Source organism: Piliocolobus tephrosceles, chromosome 12 (genome assembly GCF_002776525.5).
Source record: "Piliocolobus tephrosceles isolate RC106 chromosome 12, ASM277652v3, whole genome shotgun sequence".
In the NCBI taxonomy this organism is placed as follows: domain Eukaryota; kingdom Metazoa; phylum Chordata; class Mammalia; order Primates; family Cercopithecidae; genus Piliocolobus; species Piliocolobus tephrosceles.
In genome coordinates, this window is record NC_045445.1 from 35,243,839 (window position 1) to 35,256,678 (window position 12,840).

A 12,840-nucleotide genomic window follows, 5' to 3' on the forward strand; every position below is an offset into this window, starting at 1 on the left:
AAGTGAAACTCCTGCCTCAGCCTCCCAAGTAGATTGGACTACAGGTGTCTACCACCATGTCTGGTTAATTTTTAAAAAATCTTTTTATAGAGACAGGGTCTTGCTATGTTGCCCAGGCTGGTCTCAAACTCCTGGGCTCAAGTGATCCTCTCACCTCGGCCTGGGATTACAGGCATGAACCACTGTGCCTAGCCCAAGGCAACTTTGTTTTCAGCAACCCCAGTCTCTCCTGTTACAACCCATTTCCGATTTCAGTATGCCTTCCACTCCACGTGTTTTGGGCCTGAACTTTGCCCTTCTCTTCAAGCCTGTCTTCACCAGGCCTTTGGCCTTCTAGGCCGTGGATTTCCTCTTGGCCAACACATTGCCATCTTGTGGCCCAGGGGCTAGCTCTTAGCCAACTGACCTGTGATGACAGGTTAGTAGACATTAATGATTAACTCCTGATAATGTGTATTTCAACAGGACCTGGATGCTTTTGTGTCACTCCGGTGATTGCTGGTAATCTTGGGGATCTAGCCAGGATAGTGAGCCCCTCACATCATGCTAGTCAGCTTCTCCTACTCCAAGAACAGGATTCAGGAAAGCAAGGCTGAGAGCTTCTGCAACAGGTACTTGACACCTGACCAGGGAATTACTATTGTAAATTATGTGTCAGCCTGCTCTCCTTGGCTGCAAAACTTCCCCGATGCCCCTGGAAGCAGTGTGGGTTGCAATTTGAGATTAGAAGCCATAAATATTGACTTGTAATGAGGTCCAGTTGCTGGTATTCTGGGGATCCATGCATTCTCTTTTGGCCCTGAGTAGCCCCCTGGAATTCAGATGCTAGAAGACAGCCAATCCTGAAGTGCCCTCTACTGACCTGGGCCCATCTCCCCATAGCATCTGCAACCAGTTCTCCGGAACCCGAGACCTTGTGGCATACCTAGCTGCACAGAGAGAACAATGATGAACATGAAATTTGACTCTATGTGGCATTCCAGTTGGGGAAGGCAAATTTAGGCCCTTTGAAAGCACCAAAAATGTGTAGCTGCAGCTTAGCCTGCCAGATCAGACCCAACTTCCACTCCTCACTATAATTAGGAGTGTTTAATGTGGTCATTAGAGATCTCTGTGGCACTTCACTTCCTTCTCTCCCTCCCTTCTTTCCTGTTTTTTTTCCCCCCTAGTTTTAGAAGAAAGATTGTTAACTCCCCTGGCAAGGGGCTCAGTCTAGGCGTTGCATTTTGCTAGTTTGCATTCACTCAGCTGCATTTTTCATTCATGAGAGCAATAGGAGGATTGACAGGTGCCATTGGAGTGGCAGGTACCAGTGTAGGGGTCGGAGGGAGGAGGTACTGTTCCAGGCCCCTGGCCTCACCCTCTGTAGGGAGTTAGGGGGAAACTGGCTCCTGGTAATTTCTTGAATATATTATTTGCCATATTTACCAGTTTACCTAAAGTTTTTCTTTCAGTTATTTAGAACATAAAGTATTTAAGTCTTTGCAAAAATTCATTTAGAAGAAAATGATTTTAAAAGCTTTTGGAGATTTCTCTAAATATGTAGTCAATAGGTTTCATTTGGTCTTTAGCAGCATTCTAAGGGATGTTCCATTTGTTATAGGGAGGTTTGGTTTCCTTGGGAATATATGAAAAATGCGGAAAAGTATCTTATTTCATCAGGAGCCAAAATTTCAGCATATTATATGGGAATGCTTACATTTGTTTCTTTTAAAAAATTTATGTATTTTCTTGATTGACAATGGAATATTTGTGTATATTTATGGTGTACAACCTGATGTTTTGATATATGTATACATTGTGGAAGGATTAAATCAAGGCAACTAACATATCCATCACCTCATATACTTATTTTTTGTGCACTAGCTTCTTTTGAATCCTTTGAAAGTGCATTTTCAGTTGTGTCAACTTTAGCATTTTTAGAATTCTTTCCTCAGTTTCTCATATAGCACAATTTTTTGTTGTGTGTTATTTCTGGAAATTAGTAACCAAAATGTAAAATGCGATGTGATTGCCCCTGTCATTTCCTAATCGATTTTCTATTTTAGCACTCTTTTAGCTTTTTAAACCAATCTGCTTCTTATCCTTCCTTCACAGTTTCATAGTTACGGTGAATGGATAGCAAATTTGAGCAATGAATCCTACAATGTATTATAGTAATCCTTTCTTGGCATCTTTACTCTCCTTCTACTGCTTTACTCTTTCATGAAATCTTCAATAGCTGTTAAAACCTCCCATTCAATTCAAATTGCTGTAAACTTTATAATTCGCTAAAAGAAATTAGTTTTAGTGAATTGGATTGCTTTCAGAAGGCCAAGTTAAGTTAGTGAAGGCTTGCCATTTGATTACCTCAAATACATATATAGTACTTACCTTGACCCAGTACCTCAGGGTCAAGGTAGGTACTTGTTCTCCTACCAGCTGGATGAGCTCACCTCACCTGCCACTCACCTCCTGCTGTGTGGCCCGGATCCTAACAGGCTACAGACCAGTAGTGGTCTGTGACTTGGGGGTTGCGGGCCCCTGTTGTATGCTATTACTTCAAATGCATGTATAGTACTTATCCTCAACTGGAGGGTGACAGGGGCATGTGGGGGATAATTTTGCTCCCCAGGGGACATTTGGCAATGTCTGGAGACATTTTTGGGGCCAAGGTATGCTACTGACGTCTAGTGGTTAGAGACCCATGGATGCTGCTAAACATCCAAGGATGAGCAGGAAGAGCCATCCCCTACCTCCCACCAAAGAATTTTGCAGCCCCAAATGTCAATCATCCCTAGATTATGAGATTCTACCTTAAACTAATAACAGTTTCCCAGAGTAGAAGTCTGAGGAGGACCCACCTTAAGAGCATTTAGACCAGCACTGTCCACTCGAAGTTTCTGTGATAATGGAAATGACCTCTATCTCTGCTGTCCAATAAGATAGTCACTGGCCACGTGTGGCTACTGAACCCTTGCAGGGTGGTTAGTATAACTGAAAAACTGAGTATTTAATTTTATTTTATTTCAAGTAATTTAAAATTAAACAACCACATGTGGCTAGTGGCTTTCATATTGGATTCAGTGTTAGAGGCATTATGATCTAGTGGAGCGTAGTCCTTGGTTCATGTCCATAATCTACCACTTTCTAGCTTTATGGTCTTGAGTATGTCATCTAGGCCTTCTGAGCCTCAGTTTTCTCATCTGTAAAAGAAGAAGTAACAATGGTACCTACTTTTCAGGATGGTGAGTATCAAATTAAATTATGCATGAGAAATAAAACATGTAGCAGTATCCAGCACAGTAAGAATTTGAGAGATGTTAGTAATTATTGCTAGAGATTTGTGATAAGTATAGTAATTGTCATCATGTAAGTGATGCTTGTGCAGGGCTTAAAAACAAGACCTCCCCTGGAACATTATTTAAAGGTCACTTCAGAGGCAGAGCTCCAGCTCTCTGCCCTCACAGGATTCCTCTAGGCATGTTCCCATGCCTCTTTGGCCACATCTGCAAAGTGGGAACAATAAAATGCTTCTCCCCTAGCTGTCTATGCTACAGCATTGTTGGGACGTGCTCTGAAGAGCACAAAGCCCTCTGGAAGTATAAGGTTTGTGCCATAAGTTTGCACATTACAGCTGTGCTTTCACCCAGATTCAGTACAAAATTCCTGCCTTGGTAAAACTGTCTTAAATTTGGAATGTAAGTGTCTGAATTGGGAAGGTTGTACCAGAGAGCAGCAGGAAACCGGGAGTTCCTCACGATGTTAGGCCCTACTTTGTTGGTCACCTGACCAGGGTATGGCAGGACATCCCAGGCACCATTTTAAGGATGCACTGAAGCTTGGCATTTGGGGCTGGGAAGCCAGAGCACTATATGGACAAACCTGTCTCCCAGGCTCCTAATGAAGGAGCAAGGCATCTGGTTCAAGGGGAAAGAAGAGCAGCGGATAGTGTGCCATCAAAGGCTATACTGCCCAAGGGTTCAGCCACTTAGGCAGAGTGTCTGGACTGACAGATACATGTGTACACATGTGGAAAATATTTTGGTACCATATAGTAGAAAGTGCATGGGGCTTTGGAGTCCAATATGGGTTTGAATCCTCACAATGCTACTTACTAGCCATGTGGCCATAGGTGAATGCCTTAACCTTTCTGAGCCTTAATTTTCTCATCTGTAAAATGAAGATGATTCCTACCTCATGGTGTTGTCACAAAGATTAAATCAGGTAACTGGCGGGCCCAAGTAGGTTGCCCTCCGTAAATATGAGTTCCCTTGTCACCTTATGCTGACAAACAAAGAGCGACCATTAACCAATTAGCTAGTCATGATTCCATTTCTGTTCCTTTGGGATAGCCAAAGGAAATGAAAGTTTCTGCTGTTGGTATAGGAAAGCCATTTAGTCCTTTCTGGAGAAGAGGAAAGGGGAAGGATTTTCCTTGCTGTGCCACTGCAGTGTCCAAAAGAGCAGTCTGAACTGTTTAAGAACAGACTCGGGTGAAAGATTAAAAGCACAGGGCCTGGGTGGTCACAAATACAGTTAATGAGGAGCCTGAGCAGCCTCACCTGGGCTTGATACTTGCCCCAAAGAAGTCAAATACTCCATTCTGTGAACCCAGAGAGAGGCTTTCTGGGGACAACCAGTTTCCCAGGAGTCTGGGATTGAAACTCAAGCCATATCTGTGGCCTATTGATCCAATGGTGGCTAATGGGCCAAGGGCACAGATTGGATCCAGTTGGCTTTGCCCTCACACATCCATGGGCCCCAACCCCCAATACAGGTAACCATTGGACAAACCTGCTGGTTACTGGGGGGCTGATGGAGAGAGTATGGGTAACTGCAGAAAGTCTCATCCCTTATTTTCGGGAAACTGATGAAGAGCAGGGAACACAGGTCATTAACACCATGGTGAGGAAAGCCTTCTGGTGGAGCAGAGAGAGTAATACCAATACTAGTGAACATGTATTGAGTGCTTACTCTGTGTTATGCCTCATGCCAAGAGCTTTATATGAGTGATATAGTTTAGATACTTGTCCCCTCCAAGTCCCATGTCAAAACCTGATCCCCAATGTTGGAGGTGAAGCCTAGTGGGAGGTGTGTGGGTCATGGGAATGGATCCCACATGAATGGCTTGGTGCCCTACCAGTGGTAATGAGTGAGTTCTCACTCTATTACTTCACATGAGATCTGGTTGTTGAAAAGAGCCTGGAACCTCCTCCCCTCTCTTTTCTCTTTCTTTTCTTTTTTTCTTTATTCTTTTTTTTTTTTTTTTTTTTTTGAGATGGAGTCTCACTTTGCTGCCCAGGCTGGAGTGCAGTGGCATGATCTCGACTCACTGCAACCTCCGCCTCCTAGATTCAAGTGATTCTCCTGCCTCAGCTTCCTGTAGCTGGGATTAAAGGCATGCGCCACCATGCCCAGCTAATTTTGTATTTTTAGTAGAGATGGGGTTTCATCATGTTGGCCAGGCTGGTCTTGAACTCCTGGCCTCAGGTGATTCACCCACCTCGGCCTCCTAAGGTGCTGGGATTACAGGCATGAGGCACTGTGCCCACCTCCTTCCTTTCTTTCACCATGTAATCTTCACAAACCAGCTCCACTTCTGCCATGATTAGAAGCTTCCTAAGGCCCTCACCAGAAGCAGATGCTGGCAGTCTTATATAGGTTGCAGAACGATGAGCCAAATCAAAGTCTTTTCTTTATAAATTACCCAGCCTCAGATATTCCCTTAGAGCAATGCAAAATGGACTAATGCAGTGAGTTAGTTCACCAAACTGTCTGTGAGAGCAGGGCCCTTCTGTTTATTGAGCACTGCTCTGGGCTCTTCTTAGCACATACCAGGAGCTCAATGAACAATTATTAAATGAATGAATCTTCACAGTTAGCCTATGATGAAAGTACTACACTTAGCCCCACTTATCAGCTAAGGAAATTTAGGTTTTGAGCAGTTCAGTGTCTTGCCCAAGATCACACACCTAGTAATTGACAAGAACTAGGATTCAAACCTAGATTTGTCCAGCTTCATAGCCTAAGCCTTTCACAATTATGTCATGCTTCCTCCTCAGAAGGTCAAAGTGCCAGATTTCTCTTTCTGTGACAAAAGCACATCTGCTTAGAAACTACTGGATCAGAGAGTCAAGAGCATTACACAAAGACTTATTATGATGTTCATACTTCTTTCATTCTACCTATTCCCTTCATCTCCTAAATTCTGTCCCCATACCATTCTATTATCATGTTCATTCTGTAAATCAGGAAACTGAGGCATGAAGGGATTATATGACTTACCTTAGGCCACACAGTTTGTCAAGATCTGCATTAGTCTGAGGTTCTGGTCCTCAAAAATTTCTCAGCCTGATAAGAAGAGGGAGAGTTTCATCTAATGAGGCCAAGGCCCCAGGAGAAAAAATTAACAAAGGGCCCTATATTGTTAAATCAACTTGCTTGAACTTTTAGAAGTAGAAAAAAAATACTTTACCCATCTAATTTGAAGATTTTGTACCATATTTCTTGCTACAAACACAAAAACTTAGAACAATATAATTCAGTTATCTACTATGACATATAAGGGAGATGTTCAAAATGAGAAATAGAAACAAGAGAACAAGAAAAGAAGAGATTTGGACCTGGGAAAGTCCAGATATGAGTAAGAAAATAGCAACAGCACAGGAGGCAGTGTATTTCAGAAAAATATTGCTACAGAAGGTTGATAAAGTCATGTTGCATTTTTACATTAACAAGGTCTTTATTTTATTTCTTGGCCTGTGAACTTCATGAGCTAAGGACTAACTAGCCCATCCTATGAACTAAGGATCGTGATACTTCTTCTTTACTGCATTTAGATCGTCCCTTTCCATAAGCCCAACTGTCCTGTGAAAATGGAGAGGAAAGTAAGTCAAAGGGAGAATCTTCTGAGCCAATGGGAGAAAGGAAGGGGTCCTGGGAGCACAGGCGCATCTGCCTCCTCAGATTTGCAACGGAACCCAGTAGATCAGGCAGGGAAAGTTTCCTCTCTAGAGTTTGCCATCAAGCATATGAACAGAGGTTTCTGCATTAGTTCACTGTTCATTTATGATAGTTGGAGGGGTATCCAGAAACCTGTTAAGGGAAAGAGAAGGGGGAAAATCCTCACTAAACCTCCAAAACCTTTTTTTTTTAAAATGGGGTCTTGCTGTGTTGCCCAAGCTGGCCTCGAACTCCCGGGCTCAAGCAATCCTTTTGCCTTAGCCTCTCCAGTAGCTGGGACTACAGGCATGTGCCACCATGCCCAGCCATGCCCTATTTTTGAAGGACATAATTTTAACTTCACATGTGAAGAATATTTGTTCCTTTTGTCCTTGTGGCTCCAGAAGCCAAACATCAATGATCCTGAGACTTATTTTATACAGAAATGGCTTATGTTTGCTTCTTCAGAGTTAGAGGAAGGAGGAAACTCTTTGGGATGAGGTAGTTCTCTTTAGAAGTGGAGGAAATAATGAGTGGGGAATTTTTAGTTAAATCTGCAACCTGTGCTTTTTTTTTGTTTTGTTTTTTGGAAAGAGTCTTACTCTGTCGCCCAGGCTGGAGTGCAGTGGCACAATCTCAGCTCACTGCAATCTCTGCCTCCCAGGTTCAAACAAGTCTCCTGCCTCAGCCTCCTGAATAGCTGGGATTACTGGCACATGCCACCAAGCCCGGCTAATTTTTGTATTTTTAGTAGAGATGGGGTTTTACCATGTTGGCCAGGCTGATCTCAAACTCCTGACCTTGGTTAATCCATCTGCCTCGGCCTCCCAAGGTGCTGGGATTACAGGTGTGAGCCACCACACCCAGCCTGTGCATTTTTTAATGAGAAATATAGCTTAGGTTTCTAAACAATCTGAAAGTAAGACAGTGTTCTGCAATATTGAAAGTCTTCTAAAAGGCTTGCTGTGAAGGCTGGGCCTCCATTGGCCAACTCAGGGAGGGCTTATAGTGAGCCTCTGCAAAATCTGGCTACTCTAGGATGAACTGGGAACTTAGAAAGATCATCTCAGGAAATAATGGAATCCAAGAATGCCTGGGCTAAAAAGAACCCTAGACTTCAAGTCTAGTTCAACCCCTTAGTCCTTAGGGGAGTAAACGGAGGCTCCAAGAAAGGACTCCATGTGCCCCAGGCCTCACAGCTAGTTAATCGCAGAGCTGGGGTTTGAACTGTCCAAAAATTGCTGGAGGCCTCATTGGAGGCTCACATCTTAGAAGTGTTTATTAGAAGAAAAATACCTCCATCTGTGGTCACGATTCTCTCTAGATATCATTCAAATTGCTTTTTCTTCACCACGCTTGCCCTACCATCCATTTCTTTTTATTATGTATTATTCTAGATGTAGATGTAGGAGGTACAAGTGCAGTTGCATTACACGGACATATTGTGGGTAACTGCAGAACGTCTCATCCCCTACTTTAGGGAAACTGATGAAGAGCAGGGAACACAGGTCATTAACACCATGGGGAGGACAGCCTCCTTGTGCAGAAGGGAGAGTAATATCAATAACAGTGAACATGTATCGAGTCCTTACTGTGTGTTATGCTTCTTGTCAAGAGCTTTATATGAGTGATACAGTGTGGATACTTGGTGAAGTTTAGGTTTCTAGTGCACCCAACACTGTAGTAGTATACATTGTACCCAATAGGTAATTTCTCACCATCCACTCCCCTCCCACCTTCCCACTTTCCTGAGGCTCCAATGTCTATTAATCCACACTCTAGCTGCCATCCATTTCTTATGGCTTCCCAATTCAGGTTTTCTGTTTCAGCCATGACCTGTACCCAAGGTGATTTACAGCAGAGTTTCCTTAAAGCGAGGTATTTGGAGCCCTCACCTCCCAGGAATCACTTGGAAGGTTCTGGGCTGGCAGGTTCCTGGGCCCCACTCCAACAGAAGAAGCAGCATCCCTGCAAGTGAGTGCCAAGGAATCAGTGATGGTTACACATGCTCTTGACTTACAGCCTTCCTCCTCGAACCTTATACTCACAGTTTGCCTTTATCTGTCATGGGAGTTTTGAAAATCCCACTATTTATTGAGCACTTTCTTTGTGCCAAGCACTGTGCTACTTTCTATGCATCTCATTTATTCCTCACATGCTGGTGTATGCTTTTCTCTCATGCTCAAGTGGACAACAGGGCAGTGTCCAGCTGGGTCAGGGGCCAGCCACCTGCCACCCCCATTTAGGAGCTTATCCCGGTCACTGTGAGGACAGATACTACTCCTAGTGTGGTTTTTTCTTTTTCCTAGGTCATTCTGACTAGGGATTCTTGTGCCTGAAGTTTAGAGAAGCCCAACAGATTTCTGCTCTCCTGGGGTTCACTGCCACTTTTCTTTTCCTTCCAGGTAGCATACTGTAGGAGGAAGAGCTTGGGCACATTATTCACTCCTTCCTGGTCACTAGGGTTTGTGGATGTCACCTGCTCTCTCTGTCCTCATCCGTAACTCATCTGTGCTGACTCTCAGTGCCTCAGTGCTCACGCTGTCAGCAAACTTTTCTGCCTAGCACCTGGAGCATCTTAAGTTCTGCCTTCTTGGCCGGGTGCGGTGGCTCATGCCTGTAATCCCAGCACTTTTGGAGGCCAAGGCGGGCAGATCACCTGAGGTCAGGAGTTTGAGACCAGCCTGGCCAACATGGTGAAACCTCGTCTCTACTAAAAATACAAAAATTAGCCAGGTGTGGTGGCACATGTCTGTAATCCCAGCTACTCAGGAAGCTGAGGCATGAGAATTGCTTGAACCCGGGAGGCAGAGGTTGCAGTGAGCCGAGATTGCACCATTCCACTCCGGCCTGGGTGACAGAGCGAGACACCGTCTCAAAACAACAACAACAACAACAAAAACTTCTGCCTTCTCTATTGAGCCTTTCATGGTGACTTCAACCTGCATTGAGAGGTCCCTTTTAGTCCTTTCTGCTGTAGATGGAGCCACCCGTACAAGCACCTTCTGGTCGCTTCTGTAGCTTGGCGCTTGATGGCCTCCTATCTTGTTCCCCTTCAGTCTCACCTTCTCTTGTTCTTTGACCTCATTTACATCTAAATCTCAGCGTACTAGCCTTGCTCTGCTGTTCCTTGCCATTCTCAGCTTTGCCATGTGTTATGGACACCCTTTTCTGGCTTGATCTTACCCCTCTGCCTCATTTCTGGCATCTAGCCCCCTGTACCACACATGTAAGTAAAGTACACTCCAGCTTTTTGTTCCACAACTCTTGGGGCCTACAGACTCCTCCTATATGTAGCCAGTGCCCTAGAGCAGGGGCGGCCAATATTTTGGCTTCCCTGAGCCACATTGGAAGAATCATTGTCTTGGGCCACACATAAAATACACTAATTATAGCTGATGAGCTAAAAAAAAATCGCAAAAAAAAAAAAATATCATGATGTTTTAGGGAAGTTGGTGAATTTGCATTGGGCCACATTCAAAGCCATCCTGGGCCTCATGCAGCACAGGAGCCGTGGGTTGGACAAGCTTGCCCTAGAGTTTAACCCTGAGAATCCTTGTCCTAACACATGATAATTTTGCCTCATCTTCTTTTACAAATGTGAGAGCTGAGGCCCAAAGAGTGGCTCTGACTCAGGCAAGGCTGCAAAGACAACTTTTTGGAACAGCAGATTTCGGGACACAGGCTTTCTGATTCCCAGTGTAGTTCTATTCTCAGTTGTTTCATGTCTATTCTTTCTCTTTGTCATCAGGGAATCGGTCATTTTCTGTAGCACTTATTGGCTCTGGAGTCAAATTGCCTAGATTCAAATCCTACCTTCAGAATTCGAAGTTGTCATGTGCCCTAGGCAGTTACTTAGCCTTACTGTTTCCTCATCTACAAAATGGGGGAGAAGTGAAAATAACTAGTACCTACCTCATAGGATTGCTCTGGAGTTTAAATGAGATGATGCATCCAAAGCACTTCGAACAGCATTTGCACATATTCATTGTCAAGTAAATGTTAATGATTTTATTTTGTCATTGCCAACATAGCGCCTGAAACAGGTCTGAGCACATAGTAGCTGTGCATAAAGACCTTGGGGTTACTAATGAGACAGGCTCTGGGAAATAACGTTCTGACTTTGTTGTCTGATTCGAGGGGAATGATTCTGATGGTGGATATTTTAGGCCAGGTAGAAAGAGAGGGTGGTGCCATGGCTGGGGTAAAAGGAAAGATTTGGGGCTGGAGAACCTTCGGATAACTCTTCCCACAACTCCAGGTAGGGAGCTGCCTTTGCCAAGCTGCAGGGCTGTCCATGGGATTAGGGTTAAAGAAATCTAAGGTCCTAAAGGCTCAGATGTCACCTTGACTGAGAATGTCCAGTGATCTCAGATTCTTGGAGGCTTTTTTACTTCTTTTCTAAAAAATTTTTAGAAATGTTCTAAAGTTTTAGAAATTTTATTTGTAGAAATGGGGTCTTGCTGTGTTGCCCAGGCTGCTCTTGAACTCCTGGGCTCAAGTGATCCTCTGGCCTCGGCCTCCCAAAGTGCTGGGATTGCAGGCATGAGGCACTGCACCTGGCTGTGGCATTTTTATTTCTGTGGGTATGTGCCCTCTGGGTACAACGACATCAGCATCACCCCTCCTTATGCCCATTCCCTTCCTGCTAAGATGAAATTCACTCAGAGACTTCTATATCCCTCCAGAACTGGGAGACCAAAGGCTATTTCTCATAACCATGGGGTGATGCTGAGGTTGCTTTCCCCAACCTCCACCCTGTGGGCCAAAAGGCTGCAAGATGAAACCAGAAAGTTACAATGTGCCTGCACAAAGAACACAGATAGCTCAGCTTGGGTTGGGGACACATTCCAGAGGACTGGTTGTTCTTTCTCCCTTATCTCCCCTTCCTCCCCTGGCCAGAGAATGACTCCTGGTGTCTCCACTCCTTGATGGCTTTTGAATTCTAAGGGCAGGAGATATCTATATCAAATCCCACATAATCCAATGAGCTGTGTAAAATTCACATCCTCCACTAGCAACCCCCTTTTCTTCTACTTTTTTTTTTTTTTTTTTGAGATGGAATCTCGTTCTGTTGCCAGGCTGGAGTGCAGTGGCATGATCTCGGCTCACTGCAGCCTCTGTCTCCCAGGTTCAAGCAATTCTCCTGTCTCAGCCTCCCGAGTAGCTGGGACTACAGGCATCCGCCCCCACACCCAGTTAATTTTTGTATTTTTAGTAGAGACGGGGTTTCACCATGTTGTCCAGGATGGTTTCAATCTGTTGACCTCAGGTGATCCACCCACCTTGGCCTCCCAAAGTGCTGGGATTACAAACGTGAGCCACTGCACCCGGCCTTCTTCTACTTTTACTTTTTTTCCTCTTTGGAGATTTTTACCTCCTCCCTCAACTGGTGTATTATTGACGGTTAGAAGCAGTAATAACAGCTACTTCAGTAACTCAACAATAAGATCAAAAGCCTTAGACACATTCTGCTGGGATGGGCTTGAGAACTGGCAGAGCATTTGGGGGCAGAGCTCTTGGCACCCAGCACATGCTCAAAGCTGTGAAGTCCATCCTTAGGGCCCCTCGATTCTGACTTTTCTCTTGAGTCTTCTAGTGTTCTCATGCTTTCCTGTCCCCCCTCCCCAGTGCTGGAACAGCACTTCAGCCTGACCACCCAAGGGTCCCCATGCCGCAGACCTATCTCCTTTAAGATCCCTCATCACAATATACCTATCTAGTGGGTCATTTTTGGCAGGACTCTGTGCACTGTTAAAACGTCAACAAATATCTGCAAAGGTGTTAGGGGCTGCTAATGGCCTGGTGAGTTATTCTATTTTCGGGTCATATAATAGACCAGTAAGGAAGATTCTTTAGGGCAGCAGTGAGTGGGCATTTCAAATTGACCAGATTTTGCCAAGTGAGGAAGGAGAA

General features: G+C 44.4%; 1 protein-coding gene across 1 annotated transcript in view; it reads left to right on the forward strand.

The window, feature by feature from the left end:
- KIAA1210 (KIAA1210 ortholog) overlaps positions 1-12,840 on the forward strand; it is a 76,792-nt gene that overhangs the window by 3,366 nt on the left and 60,586 nt on the right. Inside the window, 1 exon segment of the mRNA XM_023198681.1 lies at positions 466-586. Within this exon segment, the coding sequence (XP_023054449.1) occupies positions 466-586 (121 nt within the window).